The sequence below is a fragment of the Echinops telfairi genome, unplaced genomic scaffold (assembly GCF_000313985.2).
Source record: "Echinops telfairi isolate 266 unplaced genomic scaffold, ASM31398v2 ScPeMD7_443;HRSCAF=831, whole genome shotgun sequence".
Lineage (NCBI taxonomy): Eukaryota > Metazoa > Chordata > Mammalia > Afrosoricida > Tenrecidae > Echinops > Echinops telfairi.
In genome coordinates this window covers 54,080,302-54,106,802 of record NW_022104341.1, presented here as the reverse complement: position 1 = coordinate 54,106,802, position 26,501 = coordinate 54,080,302, and the positions used below count along the sequence as shown (strand labels likewise).

The window sequence follows — 26,501 nt, the reverse complement described above, 5'->3', positions numbered from 1 at the left end:
TGCCAATTGAAATGTTTCAACAAGTAGAGGAAGCATTAGATGCACTCATTCACCTATGCCAAGAAATCTGGAAGACAATTGCCTGGAAAAGTTCCACATTTATGCCAATTCCAAACAGAATGTGGAAAATATTGTACAATATCATTAATACCATATGCTAGTACATTTTTGTTAAAGATCATTCCACAACAGTTGCAGCAGTTGCAGACAAGGAGAGAGTCTGTATCTGGCCTCCAGTGAGCTATTTACCTCCAATTGTGCCTCCCAAATGAGGTCATCAAGCTTCGACCTGATTGACAGGCTAGTCTCCACCCCTTCGAAAGTTGACAGGAGATTATGCAACTGTCACAAGGATCAAGGACTGCAGCCTTCAATATGGATTGCAACTCAGTTTAAATAAGACAAAAATCCACACAATTAGACCAATAGATAGCAACAAAAGACTGAAGTTGTCAAGGATTTCATTTTACTTAGATCCACAATCAACACTCAGGGAAGCAGCCCTCAAATCAAAAGACAATGTTCACAAAAACAGCAACCTAGAAATCAGATGAGATCAGCAGCTGCATGCTGCATCACTGTCTGGGCCATCCATGGGCAGCAGCGAAAGTCAGGATGCCGGATTACAGTGAGGAGCAGCGCAAGGAGCTGGAGGCTCTAGAGTTCATCTACCCTGACTCCTTCACAATACTATCAGAAACTCCACCCAGTTTCACCATTATTGTGACACCTGGGGCTGGGGAAAATAACAAAACTATCCAGATTATGCTCAAGTTTACATACAGTTAAAAATACCCAGATAAAGATAAGGATGTTTCAGGCATTTGAAAATTATTAGCATTACAGGCAGAAGAAAACCTTGATATGGTAATGATCTTGAATATCAGTTGTGCAAGAAATCAAATATTAGATCAAATAAAATTTAGAAGAGAGGAAGAAAAGATGCTGAAATGCAACTATTATTCTGATAGCTTTCATTTTGAACTTTATAATAAACCGACCGTAATTTTTTTTTAAAAATCTGATGATGTATTGCACTGGGTAAATCTACTGCACGAGATGTCTTGAAAGTGTTGAAATAAAGGGATATTATTTTGAAGACTAAGGTGCACCTGACCCAACCCTTGGCATTTTCAATCAACTCATATGCATGTGAAAGTTGGACACTAAATAAGGCAGACTAAAGTAGCATCAGTGAATTTAAATTATAGTGCTGAAAAAGATTATTGAAAATATCAGACTGCCAGAAGAACAAACAAATCTGCATTGGATGAAGTATAGCAGAATGCTCCTTAGAAGCAAGGATGCCAAGACTTCATCTCAGCTACTTTAAACATATTATCAGAAGAGACCAGTCCCTGGAAAAGGATCTCATGCGTGGTAAAGTAGAGGACCAGAGAAAAAGAGGAAGACCCTCAAGGAGATGGAAAGACATAGTGGTTCCAACAATGGGGAGATGAAATAATATTTTAGCATTGGGAAGTTCTCTTTTACCTCATTCCCAGCCTCTCAAGTTAGAAAGATAAAAGTCAGGGCCAAAATAAAAATCATAATTTCCCCAACATCTGATAAGTAATTTTTCTTATTGTTAGGTAGCATCGACTCAGTTTCATTCAAGCAGAATGAAATACTACCTGGTTCTGTGCCATCCTCACTATTATTATGTTTGAGTCAATTGTTGCAGCCGCTGTGACAAATCACCTCATTGAGGGAGGGTCTTGCTCTTTTTCTCTACCCTTCTACTTTACCAGGGACACCTGGTGGCATACTAGGTAACAGAGAATGGCTAATCACATGGCCAGCAGTTCAAAGGCACCAGCTGCCCCGCGGGAGAAAGATGAAGTTGTCTACTCGGTAAATGAGTTTTGGAAACCCTGAGGTGCAGTTCGACCATGCAAGGGGTTGGGATTTTCCAGGGATTGGTCTCTCCTGATAAGAGGTCCAAGTTGAGTGTTGGTTATTAGTCGCAAATTATTTTATGACTTATGAAGCAAGAATCACTGAAAGCTATTCGTTTAATTTTTGGTCACAAACCCAGCCGCGCTCCTTCATCCGACATTTATGGGGAGAGGGATAATCGACACGGGCTGACGATATGACAGGTACCTGGCGTAGAGCGCAAAACCGCCAGCCAGGACCCTGAAACAAGCGACCCGATGAATGCGGCAGACCTAGCAAGGCTGACAGGCAGAACGGGGTCGTGCCTCCAGATCTTACCTTCACTAAGGTTCCTACCGGACAAATTTAACTGGCCACTTCTCCTCGCCGCCTTTAACAGTCCCTGAGGTACTGAGGCGGCGCAGTCTTTCCGCTCAGCTCTGAAACCTGCGCGGGTGTCCCGTTCTGTTTGTCCCTTCAGGCGCGACATGTTCAAAACCCAAGCTTCCAAACGCCACCGCCCAGCGCTGACGTTCTCGGGAAGCGCCGCTGCGCGCCCCGCCCCTTCCGCGACGCGGCGCGGGGCCTTCGCGGTGTGCGGCGCTTCCCGATGTCGTCACCGTTAGCGCCCGGAGTCGGAGGACGGAGAAGGCCTTCCGGTCGCTGTTGCCTGCGTTGTGTCTTGGAATTTGCTCAAGTAAGTGCGTTTAACGGGCGGGAGGCAAACTTTAACGCGTATGTTGTGCCCTCTTACTACCACACCACTGTTCTCCAGGTTCCTGCGGTGGCCGATGGTGGGCAGAGGGCAACCCTCTAGTTGTCCCTCGCTTGGCCTCCACTTGAGGCCTAAGCGCGGTCTGCAGCCTCTCTGGAGCAGAGCCTGGGTTGGTCGCTCGAGGTGGTGGCGCTAGTCTGGCGGCTAGACTGTAAGAGGGAGTAAGGAGAGAGTCAAACTGATTTCTTGTTCCTCGAGCTTACACTCTTACTCCTAGAAATAAGCACCTTGCTCCATTTTGTTGAATTTATAGCGTAGCGCAGGAGGTTATCAGAAAGAAAAGGTTTGTCATTAAAGTAATTAAAGAGAACAGTTCACTTTAGAACTTGAGGTCATAGTGCAGGAGAAGAAAATAAATCGGTGTTTGGTAGGAGTTTCAGTCTCCTTCTGAAACGTTTATTTTCATTGATTAATCAATAATTACTTAAAACTCCTCCTCGTTTAGTTCTTGGGTTCTTAGGTGTAAAACTTTGCTTGAAATCACTTTGTTTTGAAAAGCATGTACAGGTCTGTCTCAGGTTACTAGGCTGAGACAAACATACAACCCTAACAATCACAAGTTACTTTTTCAAAGGCTTACTTCTTATCAGTTGTAATTAGCTTGCTTTAAGCCACATGTTTTTTAGAAACAAAATGATCGCACCTGCATGTATGTAGAATGACAGCTCAGAATAAATATTGTTTTGTTTTCTTTGTGTTTTATTATTTTTTTAGCAAAAGTGACGATCACAGCAGCTTGTGCAAGGTCAGTATTGAAATTTCAGTTTGACAATAATATCTCCCTTTTGTCAGCCTTAATGCAATTTAATGCCTATTTGTGATCTCTTACACAATCACCCATTTTGTATATGAAAACACTGAGGCTAAAAGGGTGTGAGTGCCATGGCCAGGGATTTCAGCCTGTCTGTTGCATAGATTTTTTTTTGCTAACCACTATAATTTGTGCATGTGTTTGTTTTTAATGGTGCAGTTTGAGTCTACTGAGACGATTCTGATTTAGGAAAAACCCATGTGTGTCATAGTAGATCTGCTCAATAGGGTTTTTCTGGTTGGTTTTAGCCAGGTCTTTCTTCTGAGGGTGTACCTCTGGGTAGGGTAAAATCTGCAACCTTTTAATTAGCAGCCAAGTGTATAGTACATGTGCCATACACTCCATGACAAGTGTCATGGCTCTTATTAGTTAATTTTCAACCAGGTTATATTCTGGAAATCATTTTCTGGAACACTTTGTGTTTTTAAAAAGATTCATTAGAGGGTGGAGAGTGCAGAGTGGAGACCCAAAGCCCATTTGTAGGCCACTGGACATCCCCTTACAGAAGGGTCTGGGGAGGAGACGGACGAGCCAGTCGGAGTGCAATGTAGCAACGATGAAAAATACAACTTTCCTCCAGTTTCTAAATGCTTCCGCCCCACCCATTATCATGATCCCAATTCTACCTTACAAATCTGGCTAGACCAGAGGATGTACACTGGTACAGATAGGAACTGGAAACACGGAATTCAGGGTGGATGATCCTTTTGGGACCAGTGGTGTGAGTGGCGATACTGGGAGGGTAGAGGGAGGGTGAGTTGGAAAGAGGGAACCGATTATAAGGATCTACATGTGACCTCCTCCCTGGGGGACAGACAACAGAAAAGTGGGTGAAGGGAGATGTCGGACAGGGCAAGATATGACAAAATAATAATTTATAAATTATCAAGGGTTCATGAGGGAGTGGGGAGGGAGGGGAAAAAATGAGCTGATGCCAGGGTCTTAGGTAGAAAGCAAATGTTTTGAGAGATGAGGGCAATGAATGTATAAATGTGCTTTACACAATTGATGTATGTATGGATTGTGATAAGAGGTGTATGAGCCCCTAATAAAACGATTTTTAAAAAAGATCAATTAGAGGAAAACTTTTATAGAAAATAACAGTTAATCTTGGAGGAGGTGAATCGCTCAGGTATCTAATTTTATAGTATAGTCTCCTACTGTGATGTGAATTCTTTAGCTGAACATTTTGTTAAATAACCACGTGTAATTTTCCCAGTTTTATAGAAACTGCACAATGTAACATGAACTGACCTTTATCAAAAAAGAGTCTATTAGTATGAATTAGCTCTTTATGTCAATTGCATAACTTTTAAAATAGTGGATTTATAGACATTAAAACAAAATGAAATGTGTCGAATCTGTAGACTATTGCTCCCTTTGTAACAGAATTTACCTCTTTATTATATTCATTTTGTTATATAATAGAACATTTAGCTCTTCTAACTTCTTTACTGAAGGAGCCTTTGTGGTTAAGTGCTGCTAACCAAAATTTGGTGGTTTGAACCCACCTTTCTACCAGAGAACTGAGTTGGCAATCTGTTTCAGTAAAACTTATAAGCTTAGGAAAACCTATGGAGCAGTTCTCCTTTGTTCTTTAGTGTAACTGTGAGTTGGAAGTGACTGAAACAACTGCTTCTTTGTTAAGTGAAAAAACTAAACAAAACAAAGTATGTTGATTCTAAGAATTCCGTTGACCACCTGATGAACAGGATTTAAACTCTAATGTGATTCCCTGCTCTGGTCTTAGAATTTGTTATTACAATTCACAGAGGCTGATGTGCTTCCTCCATGTGGGCTTTGCTGATTACTTATATACATGGTTGCTTGTTGTAAGACCCCAGGTACTATTCTGTCTGATAGCTGGATACCATCTGCTCTCTTCACTACTCATTGCTATAGCACCTTTATATATATTGTCTTATTCACCCCTTAACCACTAGTTCCCAGAGCAGTGCCTGATGCATTATTATTTGTTCACATTAGAATTAAAAATCACAAAATATAAAATTTCAGACTGCTTATCAAGGATCAGGTTTTTTCCCCTAAAAGATTGCTTCAGGATGATTATTTGCCATAACCCTTCTGAGTTGTTTAAAACTATTTTTGGATATTGCAAAAAAGAAAAAAAAAACTTTTGAGGATTCATGTAAGATATTTAACATTCATTTTATCAAAGAAGAATTCAAAGATGACTGATTTATTCTGTAGGAGCCCTGGTGGTATAGTGGTTACAGATTGGGCTGCTAACTTCAAGGTCAGCAGTTCGGAACCACCAGCCTGCTGATTCTTTGGAGAAAGACGAGACTTTCCACTCTCACAAAGACTGACAATCTCTGAAACCCACAAGGGCTGTTCTACCCTGTTATGTAGGGTCGCAATGAGTCGGCACCGACCCCATGGCAGCGGGTTTGAAAACTTGTGATAAACAACAGTGTCATTCATTTGTGCATATTCTTTTACGGTGAATTTGTTTTAAAAAACAGCTGATTAAGAACGAAGTGAATTTACTTCGCAAACATTTCTAGGAGGTTCTTGTGTAAACTAGCATAGCCTATTTTGTATCACTATTATATTTTAATATTACTCTTAGATTGGCACTGATTAATAGCAATATGCTTATTAAATCACTTTTACTTTTTTGGGGGGGGGTATTTTTTACTCAAATAATTCTTTCTTTTTATGCCCCTTATTCTATCAACAGTATGTTGTACTTCTTTTTCCCCCAGTTTTATTGACATAACTCCTGTACCATACATTTCAACATTTTAAACATAATAAACAGAGCTTTGTGTTGCTTTAAATTACTAGAATTGAGAGCAAAATAATCTCAGAAAAAAGGCTTTTATGTTTTAAATATTCAATTTTTAAGCTGTTCATTATATTTAGTGTTCTGTAAAAAAACTTTTTTGAGAATATTTTTTAAACAACCTAAGAATTATTTAAAGGAGTACATATTAAATCCAGTGGCTCTAGTCAGAAATGAGTGCTGAAATATAATGAACAGTATATATTTTGAATTTGGTGGGTTTTTTTTAACATAAAGTGGAAATCCTAGTAAAAAATTATACCTAAATGCTTTGTTACAGTTTTATTGTAGTTTAGTTTCTTTTCTTTTTGATAAAAGGAAACTGAAACAGGTACTTTAAAATAACTTTGCTTGTATCATTTAAAAAATTGCATTGGATTTAGATTTGTTTTAGTTGTACTAAGATATGCTGAAAACCTTTCCTGCTATTCCCACTTAATAGTGTAGTTTACTTATTCTTCTTTCTAAGGTTAATGTGTTTTGACTTAAAAGTCATAATTTTAATATGAATTTCATGAGCTTTATGAATTTTTTACTTCAAATTAGTAAAGTAATACAGAAATAAAATTTGGATACTAAACCCTAGAATATGCCTTAAAATAAAGTTTTTATTTTGTTAATACTTATAATAAGCACAATCAAGTTAAGTGTGTTTAAAAAGCCGTTTTAATCAGAATTCGCTATTTAAAATGTGCTTTAGATAATCCCCACACTCAGAGATTTTTTTCAGGTAGATTCAGTTCACAACTTCATTTTACTCCATACTTTAAAAAAGAAGTGACGGTAAATGTTTATAAATGTCAAATGTTTTACTATCTGGGCAAAGCTCCCCTACAGCTTTCTTTAATAAGACACCATATATCTCTTTGAACGTTATCCTTAATATTAATTTAAGTTCCAAAGGAGGAAAATATGAACAATTGACAATTTGTTGACAATTATCAACAGATTACTAATTGACTCTTTGATACTTACATCTTGAGATGGAATATTTATACAATGAATAGTAATTCCAATAAATGGTATTCTTAGTACTTTCCAGACTGGCCCATTTTTTCCACTAAAATTATCTCCTTTCTCACCCCATTCTTTAAAATATCAGCTTCATATACCTAAATAATTTGAAAGGTGTCTTGGGAATGTTAACACTAGTGAACATTTAAATCCTTGGTCTCTACAACACAGATCTGTGAACCCAGCCTTGTTCATTATTCTAGAGACACATTATATCCTTAGCCCTAGATTTATCATTCGTTAATACAACTTGGACTGTTTTTCTTTTCAAAGGGACTGATCATTTTTTTGCTCTCCTTTTAGCCATTTCATTTCCAGAAACATTCTCCTCTCTACCTATACCTTCTGGGGGGGGGCGGGGGGGGGGTGCAGAACTGCTTGATTTTTGTCTCAAAGTACTTTAGATTTCAATGAGAGTTAATTATGGCCTGAAACTAACCTCAGTTCTAGTTTCAAGTGATTGAGGTGGCAATTGCTCTCCTTCCTAGAAAGATTTTTCCATGGAAACATTTGTGTTTTATACAAAAAAAGAATGCAAGGTAATCATCTATTTATGCATTCTATTGATAACATGCTAGTAAGGGTCAAACTGAATAGGACATTTGGGGTATGCTCACATTGGTGTCGTGTTTGCATTGCACTGGATTCTGAAAAGCACATCTAGCAGTAGTATAGTAATTCATATGCTTACTACCACCTAACAATTAACAAAATAGTAGTTATTCCTTTACATCTTATATCAGGGAGCCCTTGCTGCCCAGTAGTTCAGCGTCTGTCAGCTAACCAAAAGGTAGGTAGTTTAAACCCACCCAGCAGTTGGGGGGAAATCTCCCATAAAGATTATTGTTAGATCACAAAATAATAATTTATAAGTTATCAAGGGCTCATGAGGGAGGGGGATAAATGAGCTGATATCAAGGGCTCAAGTAGAAAAAATGTTTTGAGGATGATGGCAACAAATGTGCTTGACACAATGGATATATATATGGATTGTGATAAGAATTGTATGAGCCTCCAATAAAATGATTTTTAAAAAAAAAGATTGTTAGATCTAGCCTTCCAGTTGGCTCCAACTCATAGCAGCACTAGATGTACCACAAAATGAAATGCTCCCCAGTTCAAGAACCCTGTAGGGTAATTCTAACTTGGTTGTATGGGGTTGCCATGAGTCAGAATTGACCTGACAGCACTTAACAGCAATATAATTTTGCTAGTAATGCTATACCAAAAGACAAAAATATTACTGTTGTGATTAACCCAATGAAAGGGTGAGGAAATCGGGTGGTAGAGACTGACTTTCCTTGACTTTTACCCTTATGTACCATTTTTTTTATGTCTGTGTGCTGGGCATTATGCTAGATGCTTGATTTTTTTGTACTCTTAGAACCTTCAAAAGGCAGCTGTTATTATCCTTACTTTTCACATAAGGGAACTTAGGCTCCCATGGCTAGTTAGAGGTAGCACTATTCCAGTAATTGAGAACACGCAGAGAGAAATGAAAGGAAACTGGAATGGGAGACTTCAGTCTTCTTTTACACATAGGTAGTTTTATATTTCATACTAAGCACTTATTTTTAATTAAAATATGCCACAGATTACATTGGTAAAAGTATAGAATCTAAGGTAAGATCTCTCACTAATTAACTTTTCTAATTCATATATTTTATGCAAATGAAATAGAACTCTAGTACAGAGTATTAATCTAACAGTGAGAGTTTAAAATGGAGCTCAGTTGAGGTAAGCATTCAGCTGTCCAAATAAAAGATGTTTTAGCAAAGAATAGAGAACCCGAGATTCTCATTTGTTTTTAATTTATTTTGACAAAACATATTAGGAGACAATTCCAGCACTGTAATAATACTGGCTTTGGCATCAGTTATCCATTTTGATACTGTTTTTTAATCTCAGTTTGTCCCATTACTTGGAGCAAGTAGCTTAACTTCTAAGCCTCAGGTTGTTCATAGAGGAGGAATAACAATATAGCTAATATATCTAATGTCATTTTAAGCAGTTAGCAGTATTAGTCTCACTTCATCCTCAACAATCAATGAAGTGACATTCTTAATTGCTTTAGCACTTCTTACATGTTGCAAGGATTTAATATGGTTTTTTAATTAATATAGCTTAACATTACATGTTAATCCACATTTTGATTTGAGTACATATTACTTTTTCCTTTTATATATAATGTTTTGTGCAAATAATTTTCCTCTTGTAAAGAGAAAGGTAATTCACCACACGGGGGAGGGAGGATTAAAGCTGAAATGGTACAAATGGCTAGACCTTAAGAGAAACTTTCAAACTAAAATGATTGAAATGTTCACTTAGAATAAAGATACATATAAGTACTGGATGTTTTTCAGTTTGATTTAAAAAATAAAGATTGTGAAGCCTTCACTCATGATATATTCTCAAACCCCTAACTTTGTCATTCAACTGTTTCTATTGACCCCATTCAATCCAAAAGCCTTACAAGTCTATACAAATAAAGTGACTGATTTTCTAAGTGGTACATATGCACTATAGGTAGGAATATTGTGCATATGGATATAGTCAACAGTATCTGAATGCTCAAGCTACCTATTGTTTCTCTGTTCACTGCCATATAGTGGGATTCACGCTGAACCTGTACACAGTGGAACAAATGCTGCTTTTGTCCTTTGCTATCCATCCCCGTGATCAATAAGCTGCAGATCAAATCATTGTGATACACTTGTTTTAGTATCATAGCAACACACAAGATACAAACTTTCAGGAAAAGTAGGATGAGCTGCATTGGCTTTTGATCCAAGGGTGGTCTCCCACCAGGAAAGATAGATTTATGAGGTTGCCAATCCCTGGGTTGGTGGTTCACACCCACGAACTGTTCAATGGGAGAAAAGTGAGGCTGTCTGCTCCCATAAGGATTTATATCCTGGAAAACTATGTGCCCTCTAGGTTCACTATTAGTCGGTTCTCATTGGCAGTGGGTTGGTAGGTGAGTGTGGGACCACCACTGCCTCCTACCCAATGGGTTCATTTAACTACTTACTTTTTATTATAAATTAGGTAGCAGAGTTCTTCATCTTTTAGTTACTATTTTTAGATTTAGGTGTGAGGATTTAAAGAACAATGGAGAATTTACCCATAAAAATATGTATGAGCACATAGATTGCCTACAACAATTTCAAGGTATTCACAGATCATTTGGTGACTAAACTAACATAGATTCTCCCCAGTACCTATTATGCATTCCTTAGCCTCTCCTTCACTTTGATTGGGGCAGAAAAGCAGGGGGACAATGAGACAAATTTTAATTAACAGAAAATGAAAATATTTTTTGAAAGTTACATATATTTTTTATTTCGTTGGTGGCTCTTAAACAGCTTATTACATTTACATTCCACACATCAGTTGTATCAAGCATATTTGTACATGTTGCCATCATCATTTTCTAAACATTTACTTTCTGTTTGAGTCCTTTGTATCAACTCCTCTTTTCCTTCTGCTCCACCCCCCACCCCTTGATAAATGGTTTTCACAGTTAGTATTTTTAAGCAATGATTTATTTTCCAAGTTTATCTTACTGCTCTCTATAGCTATTGGGGAGCAGGAAGAGGCAGGGAATAAGAACCACAAACTTTAAAGGTTTATCTTTGTTTTCCTGTTGATCTAATACAGTGCTTTCATTTACCAAGCAATTCATGCATACATACTGCCTCGATTTGGCCACTGTCCTTGGTGATCCCAGGTGCTTAGCAGCATCAGGTCATGTTGATTCCAGAGTTTTCTATGGTTGATTATTTTTAGTGCTCGAATATCTCTGAGGTATGCCTGTATTTTCCCATGATTAAATAGGCTAAAATAACTGTGTGGGTTGGGTTTGTGTATCTGTCCTTGATAAGAAACAGTATTAACATTTCATAACACTAATATTTATCATTTGAGATACAATTCCCCAGGATGAACGAGGTGGCTCATCCATATACACATTCGCATTACTTTCCATATTATATTAGCAGGAACTCATAAGTCCCTCTGTGAATTCTAAACAGACTATTTCATTGAATAAACAATGGTCTTAACATTTCTTACAAGCTCCAAACTTGTTACATTCAGGAGTCTGTCTAATTTGCTGTTTCTCTGGAATCCTCAAATTACTTCTGCCCTCCTTCCTTTCAGGTCTCAGTTTATGTAACACTATTCTCTTAACCTGGGTTAATATTACCACAGCATACTACTTCCTTGTGTTTATTGAAAGTTTGCCATACTAGCTCTAAAAATTTTTATGAAATCAGGAACTTTGCTCATCTCTTTACTGCTGTATTCCTAACTGCTAGCAAAAATACTGGAGTAGATTGTTGTGTGCTCTGTGAAGTTGATTCAAATTCATAGCAACCCTATAAAACTGCCCTTTAGGGTTGTGTTTATGGAAGGCTAATTGCCACATCTTTCCCCAGAGTGTAGTGAATTCAAAACTCTCAATTTTTGGTGAATAACTGAGCTCTTAACCATTGCATCATCAAGCTTCCCCAAAGCATAGTCAGCACATAATATTTGATGGGTTTTGTGGTTTTATAAGGTTTTTTCATGCCTCTTATAAGTTAAAACAAGTAGGTGTCCCTCTGTTTCATGGGGGTTTGTTATTATTTTTAATCCTTGAACTTCATATAGTGCTTGGCAAAACCCCAAAACCAAAGTTATTGCCAGAGTTGATTGTGACTTGAAAGGTCCTAGTGTGTGCCAGTAGAACTGTGTTCCAAAAGATGGTGGTTTCAAATTTTCAAAAGTAGGGCTCTAGGTCTTTCTTGCAAGGCACAACTTAATGGACTAGATTAGCATTCAAGCTTCTTAACTGTTTATACCACTCAGAGCCTCCCATGAACACAGGGTAATTATACTTAATAAATATGGGACTGTTAAGAATTGTGGTTATCAGTTAAATATATCTTTTCAAAATGAGAAAACAAATTAACTGGATTTTCATATTTGCAGATAGACAATTGTGACTGGAAAGCCAGCTACTCGTAATTTATAGTTTTGTTGAGACATTCTGTATAGTATCCAACAGAAGTCAGTTAATAAGTTTTTGTTACTGTTAGTTGCCACTGGGTCTACTCCAAATTATAGAAACATTTATTAAACAAAAATAGTGACACTATACTATTGTCTCTCTATATATCTTTAATACAACTTGTAGAGACAGTATTTCCATCTCTTTAATCCTTCCCTGAAGAATTCTGTACTCCTCGATTTACACTATGTCAGAACAACAATTTCTGTGAGGTATGCCTATATTTTCCTATGATTAAATAGGCCAAAATGATAGTGTGTGCATGTCCTTGATTAGAAATAATTAACATTTCATAACACGTAATTTCATCATTTGAGATAAAATTCCTCAAGGTGAGTTAGGTGGCCCATCCCTATACACATTCACTTTATTTTCCATTTTAGCAGGAACTCATTATAAGCCCCTTTTCTGAATTATAAACTGGGACTTACTCATTCAAGAAATAATGGTCTAGGTGGCTTTAAAGCAGCAGTGTTGAAATCCTCAAGGGACTCAAATCATGTTTCTTCTATATATTGTGTTTGGGAAACAAAGTCTGAAGGGACATAGATGGGGCTGTGGGAAGAATAGGGTAAGGTTTCCCGACCAAATTTTCATAGGCAGACCTTGCCACCCTGGAAAAATGGGTGAATGAGTTGCCTGATGGGAAAAATCCTTATTGCAGCTTTCCTGGCGTTTTTTCCTTGAGAGTGCAGTTTCTAATTTTCTCCAACCCTTTCACAATAAGCCCCGATGATTATCTTGTGTCCTTCAAGAAAATCTTAAGGTTTACTTACCCCGTGGGGATCCCAAACGAGACAGGTTACTTGACTTTCTGACATGACCTTGCTGCCTTGGATTTAATTGGCCTGGCAGATCCCCCTTGGAAAGCACTTATTTTCATTGAATTTTTCTATTTTAACTTTTTGTAAATTAGGGTGGGGGGTTACGTTTCAAACTTTTTGTTTTGAAGGCACCCTCAGAAGACTTGAGGCAAATGTATTAGTGAACTTGTTTGCAGAAATGACATTTTGTTTGAAATAAACTCATAAAAACTGGAACACAGTAGCAATACTTTGCGACTTGCCCTCATAAAAGTCAATTATTTAGCAAGTATTTTAGGATTGACTTGTGAAGGATGTAATGCGGAATATTTAATATACTTATTGAGCACTGACTGTGTGACACTGCGCTGGGTCCTGGACTGGCCCAGAAAGTTGAGTTAGTAGAACTGCCCTCATGGTTTTCCCGACAATCCTGAGGGAAGCTGACTTATCTTTCTCCTGAAAAAATAGTGACCTTTCTGGTTCCTGCCCTGCGCTTGATTTTTATGCCTCCAGGGGGTGTGTAAAATGTTTCTAAAGTCGGTTATTAATTGAAATCCAATTAAGTAACTAACAGAGGCTTTCATGAGAAACAATGGAGCCCTGGTGGCACTTGTCAGGTGAGACTGTTTCCTTCCGAAATGATTCACAAAGCTTCAGAACCCCCATATAAGGTCACTGTGAGTCGGAATCAACTCAATGGCCTTGGGTTAAAATTTAACATTTTATACTGGTGGGGGAGACGGAAAGGGAAATGACGCCTTTCAACTAGCCTTAGCGTCTCGCGCCCCTTGGCTGCAGGCGGGATCTACTGGGCCTGCGCGGGGCGAGGCGGGCGAGCAGTGACGCGCCAGGGCGCCGCGGTGTCTTCTGGGGACTCGGGCCGCTTTGAGCTTCCTGTGGGCTAGGCGGAGGCGGCCGTTTGTTTTGCGCCAGCTCGAACTCGCGCGCTCCCGTCCCCTCCCCCCGGCGAGCGGCGGGGCGGCTGTACCAGCGGACTTCTCAGTCTTCCGCGACTCGGTTCTTCTTCCCTCTCCCTCTTACTGTTTGTTGTGTGTTTGATGTGTTAAAGCAGGAGCGAGAAAACGAGCAGCGCCATGAGCAACACCACCGTCGTCCCCAGCACGGCGGGCCCGGGCCCCAGCGGCGGGCCCGGTGGCGGAGGTGGCGGCGGCGGCGGCGGCACCGAGGTAATCCAGGTGACTAATGTCTCCCCGAGCGCTAGCTCTGAGCAGATGCGGACCCTCTTCGGTTTCCTGGGCAAGATCGACGAACTGCGCCTCTTCCCGCCGGAGTGAGTATGGCCCCCGTCTCTCGCCGCCGGGCCTAGGCCTGAGCCACTCATTTCCTTAGGGCCTTACCCTTGAGTTGCTTCCTGCGCCAGCCAGCTTCGTTGAGACCAATTATTTTATTTCGGAAATAGAATCTTCGTGGTAGGCCTACAAATAATGTCATGAGGCAGTTACAGGGCTCACGATCTCAAATCCCCCCCCCCCCGCCCCCCCCCCAAAAAAAAATTGCCGACGTGGTCGTTGTGCCCTAGGCATGCAGGGCCGGCCACCGTGTGTGTAGTGAGTCATTTTTTTAGGGATTCTCTGAAACAAAGGTGAAAAAGTTATTCACCCCGTGTTCATTTGATGATAAACTTTAAGCAGTGGTTCACTTGTTGCTGAATATTGTTTCTCAGTGGTTCTGGCCCAGGATATACAAATCAGAGATCAACATGTTTTTGACACTACTTCAATAGGTTAGAGGGCTTAATTTTTATAATAACAAAAATGGGTTATAACTGAAACATTTTTTCCGTTTTGTTTAAATAATGTACATGTTTCTGTTACTTAACGATTGTTTATGAGAACAAACAATACTCTTTTTTTTTTAGTGTTTTTTATCTTGTTTTTACATGCTAAAAATTATTTTGGTTACAAAACTAAAGTGAACGGCTGAAATAGTAGAATAGTGTGTTCTTTGGGAAGTGAAAATTGTGAATACCATAGTTTCCATGGTCGTTTGGGACTATACAGTAACTGGTTGCGATGTCACACTTCAGACACTTTAAGTGGTATATTGCCTTTAGTTTTTAAGAAAATAGGCAATTCTGGCATCATTTGTGCCAGGTAGGATTCTGGGAAGAGCGCCTACATTTTGAGGGAGTGTGTTTGTTTGCTTGTTTGTTTTTAAATAGAAGTGAGAGGGCTCCAAAAAGTTGGTGGGGGTGGAAATTAAATTAAAATAATGGGATTTTCTCATGAACTTTCTGAAGACTTGTTTGGGATTACAATTAGCATGTATAAAATGAGTATACAGAAAGATGTTACTATGCCATTTTATCACTTAAGATACTCCTAAATTGTAAGTAAAATTAATATACAATAAAGTGACAGAATAAGAGGAAGTCAATGACACGTTTGGCCATTTTATTACTCCAGGCATTGGGGATAATTAGGTTTATTTATGACATTCATTCTAGTCTCACAAATTATGCACTTTATTTCATTTGCTGTCTTAGAATTAGCTTGATCATTTGAAGATACATTTTTTACAATGTGTCTATGAAGAGACCACAAAGACAGACAGGCAGTTTACTGGTTTGTTTTACCTAATGCAGGGGCAGCATGAACCAGGCTGGCTGTTAGCTTTGTAGTCAAATGAACATTTCCATCCTAACCAGCATAGGTCCTAGAGACTATATATATTATTTGTACCTAATAAGACTTCTTTCCCTGCATTATTTATTCTCAAATAAGCTGAGTTGATGTGGACTCAGAGACCCCTATAGGCCAGAATAGAGATGTCCCTGTGGGTTTCTGAGACTAGCTCTGTAGAGAGTAAAAAGCCTAATCATTCATGTCGTGGCTGGTAGTTTAAAACAAAACTGCTGGCTTTGAGAATAGCAACACGTGTAATCACTAGACCACCAGGGTTTCCTTGCCTTGGGAAGGGATAAATATTGACACGTTTTTTGCTCTTTGACTCCATACAAATAAATTTGTATGTGTTCCCACATACAAATAAACTCTCTTCTGAAAATATAACGTGGTTATAATAGAGTGAATGTTACAGTACCACTAGTGATCTTCTAGTTTTGAACAGTATTTCTTTTTTTTTATAGAGTCTGACTTTTATTGTCCTTTTGCCTCACATTGTTATTTGTGTCTCTTTTTTTAAAATCATTTTATTAGGGGCTCATACCACTCTTGTCACAATCCATACAAACATCAATTGAGTAAAGCGCATTTGTACATTCATTGCCCCAACAGTATTTCTTAGATGACTACTTTGTTATATTATTTTTTACTGGTTTAAATCTCAATAGCTAATATGACCACATTTTGCCCTTAGGGATAATCACCATCATTTGAAGAGTACTCTTTAAAGTACTTATGTAACTGAACCCCATTCATGCCTAATAAATCTTTCGGTCTTAATTATAAATGTGTACTTTGTGCGGAGCCTCCTTTGAGTTAAACTGAATGTTTCAGTGACATTCTGCTCAAGATTCCCATTGTAAATGAATTCATCTGTTTCTTAGTTCTTTTAAGTAAAAACTTGCTAACCTATAATTTCACCCAGTAGGGTAAGTATAGTCCAACAAGATAAAAAAATGTATCTAATCCCTTTTTCAGGGCAACAGCCCTGCCGCTATTTGAAAACTGTGTCTCCCCCATGTATTCTTTTGTTGAAAAACCAAAAATGGCATAGGGGCAGCAACCAACCACTTCCAGCTTTCAAAGGGGAACGAAAATCAAATTCAGCATTGGTCCAAGGTCAAATTACATGAGGCGGAGGTCAAACATACCTCTAATCTTTACCAATTCCAGTACCACTTGTCCCTCCCAAGACACAAGTTGCTGCTCTGCTGAGTTCAGATAATCTTGGCAAAAACCACACCGAACTGAGACAATACTCAGGGTTATGGGGTTTACTAGGGAAATTTGTGGGTTATAATTAATATTTTAAAAGCTTAAGCTATTGCCTGCCAGCACATCTCTCTCCTAGGCCGTAGCCACATGGCTGCCTTGGCCTCTGTGCTCCTCAGGCAAGTGTCATAAATTTCTATATCTGCTGATAAAATACCCAGTGCTCTAATTTGTACTCTTGTACTGCTGTCACTGCTCCTGTTACAGCTCTGCTCACTAGAAAAGATGTTCTGGGATCTCGGGGTCCAAATGGCATACTCTACTCTTCTTTCTTGGTGGCAGTGCGATCTTCCCATTACTCCTTTGTGATGCTTTTTTAAACGTGGCAGGATGTCAAAATTTGCCAATCCAGATGTTAGAATTCTGTATGTCCTAGTCCATGGTCCCATTCAGTGATTTGATGGGATTTACAAAGCCTGGCTAGAAGAGCCATTGAAGTAATTCACTGCACCACACAATAAACCAAGATTATTTTAGGTCTAGTTCATAAAACATACTGGAAAGTCTGAACTGTTTCTCTGTAATAAGTGCTTTGTTTCCTATTTTACCCAGTCCTTACAGTCCAGAGGAAGACCATATTTAACATTTTACATCCCTAAGCCACACTACCAATAGTGTCAGAACAGTTTAATCCTAGTGTCATGCTTTTGACCATTTGAGATTTTTTTACCACCATTTCTTTAGAGCTGAATAATAAAAGGAATACAAAGAGAAATCATACAAGGTAAGCAAATTAAACTTTGAGTGAAAGTTACCTGTTGCTTACTCGGGTTTAGGAAATGTCTGGTTTAAAGCTCAAAATTCTCAGATCTTTAGCACAGTTTAAGATAGGAATTGAAAGTGATAATCAGTGACTTGATCCAGACATTCCCATGGGTATGAATATCAACTGAGAAACTAGAAAATTTAAACTCAAGAGTTCCCCTCTTATAAAAGGATTCTCATTCGGTAGGATGGAGATGAGCCTCACAGGTCTCAAAGGATGCTTTTAAAAACATCCATAGGTAGTTGGAGGAAATACAGAAACAATAGGTGGAGGGCAAAAGTACCATTTAAGAAGTTCAGATTTCTTTCTCTGGAGTTAGGTATTGGGCTGCTAATGGCAAGGTTGGTAATTCAAACCAAACAGCAGCCCCTACACAAGAGAAAGATTAGCCTTTCTGTGCCTGTGAACTGTCTCAGAAACCCTGAGAAGCAGTGCTTTGGCTTGTCTATTTGAGTTGGAATTGGCATAATGGCAGTGGATTTAAGGTGGGGTTGGGGTGGGGGAACTTTTTAATTGTGCCTGTCTCTATACTTAAAATTGAGTGATTTACATTTTTAAAAGTTTTACTTGCACAAAATTAAGAAAGTATAAAAATGTAGTTCATTGTGTTGGGTGAAATAGTAACAAAAGATCCTTAGTCAAAATCTAAATGAGCCTTGCAGTAAGATGAAATAAATCATTCACCCTTCTGATTTATCATTGTGGGCTCTTAAGTAATTTAACAGAAAAAAATTAAGCAGGTGTTTTTGGATCTAAGCCACTATGATAAGACAGTATTGCTTAATGCCATTTTATATTATAGGTAGTTTACTCCTGTTACATAATTAGCTTTGTTTCAAACTTGAAAACTGTATGCGCAAGTAAAACCTACTAGCCACTTAACTGGAGAAAGGTGAGGCTATCTGCTCTTGTATGAAGATTTAGTCTCATATGCCCGAATTAGAGTTATGAGTAGGAATCTACTTCATGGCAGTAGGTTTATTTTTTGAGGGATTTCTTATCTTACTGTTATTACTTTTTCCATGGTGGTTAAATCACCACTTACAGGATTCAATGTGCCAAAGGTATTAATTATAACATTCTTATTATGATATGTGGATAGAAAAATGCAAATATCTCACAAGCAAATGGGAATCTATTTAACTTATTTAAAGGCTTTTTTTTTTTTTTAAGTTTCTTGAAAGGCCTAATCAATGTTTTAGAACTTTACGCTTAAGTTTTACTTCAAACACACAAGTGTTAAATTAATAGAGGTCACCATTTTAAGATGATTTGATTATGTATTATTTCCCAAGGCATTTTGTAAGGTGTTAGGACATAAGGTGATATCCATACATAGAACTACTTTTTAAGGGGCAAAAATGTGGATGTAAGAAAAAAGAAAGAAAAATACTGCTGTAGTTTTAGTACAAATTATCAAGGGCTCGGGAGGGAGGGGGAAATGAGGAGCTGATATCAAGGGCTCAAGTAGAAAGCAAATGTTTTGAGGATGGTGATGGCAACAAATGGACAAATGTGCTTGACACGATGGATGGATGGATGGATGGATGGATTGTAATAAGAGTTGTACGAGCCCCAATAAAATTATTTAATTAAAAAATAAAAGTAAATTGTCAGTAAGAATTGAAGAAGCTCTCCATCACAGATGAATTCATTGATTACCATGATAATGGAGCAGAAAGCTTGAATATTTTTATCTCACAGATGAAACTAATGGGTAGCCATGGGTGATTACTACTGCCTTAGACCATTGGTTCTCAACTTTAGGTGTGGAACTGAGGAACATGCTCTGCTTTTATTTGATCTTTTTCTTTCAGGGTTTCATGTCAGAAATTTAGATATCCCCATATAAAAATTCATTCTCACTCTGCATTACACTGCCATAACATGCACTTGTTTTTTGTCTTAACCAAGGAAACAATTTGCTAATGGGAGTGGTTAGTACTAGGGGCAAAAGATAGTTTGGTTCCCCATATATGCTTAATTTTTTTTTTCCTCTGGAAGGAACTAAGCCATAGTGCCTTAATTACTTATGAAACCAAGGAGTTTAAAGAGGGAAAGACTTGACACTAGTTACGGTATTCAGGGCAAGAACGCTTATTGAAAAATGCATTTTGCCAGTATATTCTTTGGTGCTGGAGCTGGAAAAACCTTGTTTTTCTTTCCCTCTGCTTGGGAGAAAAACTAGGCTTTCTACTCTTAAAAAGATTTACAATCTCAGAAACACAGTTTCTGGTTTAGTAGGGTCTTGCTATAAGTTGTAATGGATTCATTGGCAGTGAGGGGAGTGGGCGGGTGTGTGTGTGTGTGTGTGTGTGTGTGTTTAATACTACTGATAGGTACAGTTCTTGCCTATGTACATAGGGGTTACCATAAAGCAATTGACTGTGGCAACGATTTTCACATAAGGAATATTGCTAGGGAAATTACTAAAATACAAAAGACAGAACAAAGGCCATGATAAAAAGTTTACCATCTGGTGATAGATACCTAGAGCCTGTGTATACTATACTGCGAAGATTTAGTTTCAAATGGTTTTTCAGCTTGTATAAATTTAAACAATTGTAAATATCTTTTATATCTACATGAGTTCATTATTTGAAATGTCATTTTTTTCTTTACATAATTAATGTATTTTACTTTGGAGAGAGAAGCATTGGTTTTTGAGTTAGAGGTGTTTGTATTATAACTGCTACTCTTTTTCTTTTATGTTGTATTTTTGTATTTTAGTGATTCACCTTTGCCAGTGTCATCCCGTGTCTGCTTTGTTAAGTTCCATGATCCTGACTCGGCAGTTGTGGCACAGCATCTGACAAACACTGTATTCGTTGACAGAGCTTTGATAGTCGTACCATATGCAGAAGGTTTGTGCTTTGTTTAACTATCTATGTGGGCATCCTAAGATGATCATCTAATCTACCTCAGTATAGTTATAGCATGAGTATTAGACATTTAAACTGTTAACATTTTGAAACCCTTGTTATACTGCAGTTCATAATTTTTACTTGGAGACTTTTAATTTTTAAAATTGCAAATGAGATCTTTTATATATTCAACTTTTGCTTTCTTATGAAATACTTAGAAGTTCACGAAAACTGTGCCCATAGTTTTAACTCAATAAGACAACTCTTTTACTTAAAGTAAACTTACTGTTGAGGTTTTTTGGTTGTGTTTTTTTTTTTTTAATTTAAGTCCTAATGGCAAATGGCTTATTCCATGCAGACTTATAAGAAACCCTGAAATGCATGACTGTTATTTCTGTTTTACATATATGACTAGGTTGGTTTTATTTCTCTAGTGTGCCCTCTCTCCTGATGAGGAAAGAAAAATCCTATGTTGAATTCTTCCAGTATACCAAGGGTTGCAATATATTGATTTGGCAAAAAGTTCAATATGTTCTATAGCTTAGGTGCCAGATGGGCACTGGGTGTTGTGTTTTTATGCCAGATTTTCATGTTCTTGCTATAATTTCTAGAATATCTCTAAATAATAAATTCTTTTCTCTGTTATTTGTGTGTGTGATTTTTGTAGTGGAGAAGGCAAATGCAAAACCCTTCCAGATGACTGAAAAACAGTGGGTCCTCTGCAGCTACAGGGGATTCTAGACATTAACTAAAGGCCAGCAAGCACTCAAGTCCCCCCAAGTGTTTTCCTGGTGTAACCATTTGTTAACTACATTTTCTCTTTTTACATTTTAGGCTGTTAAAGTAATTTGACAGGAAAAAAAATGAGCAGGTTTTTTGGATATAAAAACCACTGTGGCAAGACAACACTACTTAAATATGCCATTTTATAAAATTTTCTAAGCCATATTTATTAATCACATTTGTTCCCATTGTGCTGTTACTGATTTGCTCTTGGGTAACTATAAATTTTGATCGAAGAAATCACTTAAGTATTTTAAGTTTACTGGATTTTGAGTTACTAAATAGCTGGCCAGGATTTAAGTTCGTATACCTTTAATGAACTGGTCAGTGGATGGAGAATCTCAATGCTGTTGTTTTTAGATGCTGTCATAGATCTTTGAATACCAATATGAACATTTAACATGCCTTGTAAAAGTTGTAAAGTGTCTAGAGTCCTTAAAACAGAGAAATTGCCTTTGGTTTTCTAAGAAATGAACTTATATTCATAGATTGGTTAAGGCATGCTGAATAATAACAGTACTTCTGTCTCCATAATCTAAAAGTATTTGGGCCCAGTATTAAGGTGTACGTGGGGGTGGTGGGGATTGTTGGTTGGTTAGTTGGTTTTTGGTTTCTTGAAGATAAATTTTTGAGCAAGTGTTTTGATTAAAGCAATTTCTGTAATGCCAGTATGTCTGTTATAGGATAAAGCTTTGCCAAGAGAAATTCAAAATCAAGATGAGTAAAAATAGGTCTTGGCAAAAAGATCAGACCATGCGTAATATGCAAAACATTTTCCTCCTTAAGTTTTCATATGTGTACTGGTTACGTATTAGACTTCACAAACATAATACAGCATATCATAACTGGCTTTCAGAAATAATTTTAGACTAATTTTTCCTAGACCTGTGTTTGAAAGAAGTATTTGAACATGTATAGGTAGAATTACAGCTACATTGTACAAAAAGCTACTCGGTATAATTTTTCATGATATGCTGTATTAATGTTGTCTACTGAATAATTTACTCAATATCTTTTATTCAAGATTCATTAGTTTCAACTTTTACACTTTGGTGTTGGCTCTTCCTCAGTGTTTTAGAATAATAAACAAGATTATGGTAAGGAGCAGTCTTAAGTGAGAAAGCTGGATTTGGAAGGAACTCTTAATAGGAGTAATGGATTTGGGGGTTATTTAGGTTCCTTGGTTAATGTTTGTTTCTTTTGTCTGTTTCTTTTTCTTTCATTTCTACACATTCATGCAGTATTTCATGGTTCTATCAAAGCAGCAGTAAAAAAAATACTCTTGACGCATGAAAATTAACTGGTGAGGGGCCTCATTGCTATTTTTAAATTGTAGTTTTATTTTTAAATAGTTTTTTTTTTTAATCAGAGGATCAGATGCATGATTTTTTTTTTAATGGATGCAGATCTTCTATCAGGTGTCTCAATAAATTGAAGAGGATTTTAGTTTGCCAGAAATGTTGCAAATGCACTAACTTGAGTAAGATAGATATATCCTCTTGAGACATAATTTTGCATGCAAAATTATCCCATAATCTTTGTAGGTTTGTTAATATTGATGCATTAATGCCCTGTATCTAAATTATCTTCTCCCTCCCCCTCCATAACTCTTGGTATCTAAATTGATGACAGCTCTGACACAAGCAAGATAACAGTGCTGTGTAGTATACATTTGTTTATATTATCGGCACTTCTCAGTATAGGTGGAAGGAACCATTACCTTTATTTAACAGTGGTTTTTCTTTTTTGTTGTTGTGTTTTACAGTTCTTTTCCCTGGTTCAGCCTGAACTATATACCAGGCCCTGCTGAAAATACCACCCAACAGTTTTCTTCTGCAGCTTATCCAGTTTCTCTTAAGTGCCCTGTACATATTGTATGTTTTATGATGAGATGCAGTTTCTTAATATGTATTACAGAAATACTACTGGTATTTGAAAATATGTAGTTTAATTGTATTATTGAACTCTCATTTTGGGGGCTTGGGCACATTAGCAGATTAATCCATCTGTATAGGGCTTTTGCTGTTGGATAGAATTTAAATTGTCTACATAAATATTTGTCATAGGACCCTTAGATTGTATCTGAATACACGGATTAGGGTTTAAAACAGACATACATGCCTCTCGGCTTATGGAGTTTGGCTAAGTTAGCTTTTGAACTGATAACATATAGCAGCATTTTTTGGTATGGCTAGCATGGCACATGTTTGGAGCGTAATGCATTTTACTGTACAGGTAAGGAATGTGCCATGTTGTTTAGTTATCCTTTGTCTCTTACTCATTTCCCACACATGTATCCTGAGTGTATTCAGAGGCCTTCGCAAACATTCATTTTGATGAGTCAGCAAAAGCCCTACACTTGATTCCAACAGAGTATTTCCTTTACATACTTTTCTTCTCTTAATTTTTACAAAAATTTATATGGTAGGTGTAAAAAAAATCGTAGTAACTGTACCATATTATTAACCCCTAAATCAAACTTTTTTTGTCTTGTGTATCTTGATTTTTCTGTGTGCTTTATAGTGAAGCAGCCGACTCGAGTCGTTGTTCATAAAACAGCTTTTGAAAGTTGAGAGCACACCCCTGGAGAACGACTGTGCTTGCTTACGTTTGGTTCATGACTTAGAAATCGAGTACAGGTGATGAAATCTTGGCAGTGTTAACAAAAAAGTAGTGTGTATTGTGCTATTTTTTTTTACTCTAGAAACTTAACCATTTGTAGAGAAAAAGGAAACATTTTCACACATTGAAGTTTCATTCTGACATAAAATTAATGATAAATCATAGAAATCAAGCTTTATATTTTAGCGAACATAAGTACTTTCAACAAACTCAGGTGGTGTATCAGGGAGACATTTTCTGGGTGTTTTTGTGTGTTTTTCTTTCTTGCAAAAGAATGTGTCCTAATGCAAGGATGTTTCTCTGCAGGAGTTATTCCTGATGAGACTAAGGCTTTGTCTCTATTGGCACCAGCTAATGCAGTGGCAGGTCTTCTGCCTGGTGGTGGACTCCTGCCTACACCCAACCCACTTACCCAGGTAAAAGTTCTGTCAAATATTTAAATTTTGAGTACGGCTAAATCTGCTTGAGATTTTTAAATGCTAATAGAATTCTTGTCCTAGACTGATGCCACATATGCATAATATTTTTAAAGATTCTATTATAGTCATAAATAAAGTAACTTAAAACTGCATATTTTACGTGCTAGGACTCTGAAAGAAAATAAAGCTCAAGTTCAGACCTCTATAGTAAAGAATCATTCAACACTTGTCACAATCATACATCTATTGTATAAAGCACATTTGTACATTCGTTACCCTCATCATTCTCAAAACACCCGCTCTCCACGTAAGCCCCTGGCATCAGCTCATTTTTCCCCCTCCCTCCTCACCCCACCCTTCCTCATGAACCCTTGATAATTTATAAATTATTATTTTTTGTCATGTTACACTATCTGACCAAAAATCATTTTAGACTATAATTTTTCCAAGATATGTGTTTGAGAGTGGCCAAATAGTAAGACTTGTTGGGTAGTGACTTTTCCCAAGAGAGTATTACTGGTAATTACTGAAAGGTGATGACCACTGAGTGTACCACTTTCTGCTTCTTGTTATGGGATACAGGAACGCAGGTGAGAAGCCCCTCCTTTTAATGCTTAGTACCATACCATCTGCCAAAGGAAAAATGTTTTTGTCTGCAGTGTCAGAAAGCAAACTGAACCAAGACCCGTTCTTGAGTCACTTCTGACAGAGCAACCACATAGGAAGGAGTTAATGCTATCCTGGAGGATTTTCAAAGCTAGATCTTAATAGAGGCATATTGTGTTCTATTTTAGCACCATGGGAAAGGCTGGTGGGTTTGAGTGCTTTCTAACCACTGTGTCATCGGAACTCTTAGGACAAAGAAAGGTGGATTTGTAACAAAAGTAATTATTACATTTGGGACAAGAATATATAGAAATTTCTTGGATTTTTTTCTAAATCCTGGTTTAATAGTAAAATTCAGTAAGTGAAAAAAAATAACAGGGCTTCGTTGTATAGCTCAAAAAGTAGCGCTGGTAGTGTACTGGTTATACATTGGGCTGCTATCCTTTGTCAAGAATAGGCAACCAATAACAATTGCCTGACCTATGAGAGCGCTATGAGTCAGAATCAACTCAGTGACAGTGGGAATGGTTTTGTTTTTATTATGTAGGTCAAAGATCAGCAAACTTCACCCTAGGGACTAGAAACTAAACCTATCTTGTTAATAAATTTTCATTGGAATACTGTATTCATCTGTTTTCTGTGGCCGATTTTGTGATATAATGCAGAAGAGCTTAGTAGCTAAAATAGAGACTACATGACTTTGTACCAGGGAAAAAGTTGCTATCCTTTGATAGAGAACAGGAATGAAGTTGTAAATAAAAGGAATTTAAAATTTCACAGATTGGCGCTGTTCCATTAGCTGCTTTGGGAGCTCCTACTCTTGATCCTGCCCTTGCTGCCCTTGGGCTGCCTGGAGCAAACTTGAACTCTCAGGTATAATTTATTCCTCTTCAACTTTAAGAGTTTTTTATAATTAAAGAACATGCACTATTAACTTAATTTTTATTTCAAATGGAAATTTATTGATGTTTTAAAATGTCTCATTAAAATTGTCATAATTTACAGTTTAATATCCTTATGTCATGGGAATCAAAAAACAACCATTAAAGGATGGGAAACTAGGTTTATACTTTACCTTTCTGTTACTTCCTCTCTTGGAATGGTTGCTTTTCCTTTGTGACAATTGAGCTAAACCATTTTTTTTCAGTCTTTGTTAAGGCGTTTTTGTCAGACTGACTCTAAGGACTTTTGTTGTACTTCAAAACATTACCTTTAGAACATCTTAAAATAAACAAGGAAGAATGAATTGTTCCCTAAAATCTAGATTGTAACGCCCCATACATTTCAGATTTAACTTGCAAAGATAGTCCAGTATTGTAGCCAGTATGCTAGCGTTTAATTTCTTTTAATGCTTAAAATGTGTGCACTGTATGGCAAG

The 26,501-nt window shown here is 37.4% G+C and overlaps 2 protein-coding genes across 7 annotated transcripts in view; one reads left to right on the top strand and one right to left on the bottom strand.

Annotated features, from left to right (window-relative positions):
- The window catches only part of LRRC40 (leucine rich repeat containing 40), a 62,148-nt gene extending 59,776 nt beyond the window's left edge, over positions 1-2,372 (bottom strand). Inside the window, exon 1 of the mRNA XM_004699336.3 lies at positions 2,218-2,372. Coding sequence (XP_004699393.1) covers positions 2,218-2,368 — 151 coding nt within the window. The 5' untranslated portion in view covers positions 2,369-2,372. The remainder of the gene's footprint in view (positions 1-2,217) is intronic.
- Positions 2,373-2,515: 143 nt separating this feature from the next.
- Positions 2,516-26,501, top strand: part of SRSF11 (serine and arginine rich splicing factor 11) — a 42,415-nt gene continuing 18,429 nt past the window's right edge. For 4 of the 6 annotated variants that reach the window (XM_004699334.2, XM_045292143.1, XM_045292142.1 and 1 more), the window contains exons 1-6: positions 2,527-2,575; positions 3,368-3,398; positions 14,219-14,437; positions 20,560-20,693; positions 24,405-24,514; positions 25,904-25,996. In XM_004699334.2, coding sequence (XP_004699391.1) covers positions 14,241-14,437; positions 20,560-20,693; positions 24,405-24,514; positions 25,904-25,996 — 534 coding nt within the window. In that variant the 5' untranslated portion in view covers positions 2,527-2,575; positions 3,368-3,398; positions 14,219-14,240. Of the gene's footprint in view, positions 2,576-3,367; positions 3,399-14,076; positions 14,438-20,559; positions 20,694-24,404; positions 24,515-25,903; positions 25,997-26,501 lie in introns of those variants that run through there. The other 2 variants (XM_045292141.1, XM_045292140.1) reach the window with 2 other exon arrangements.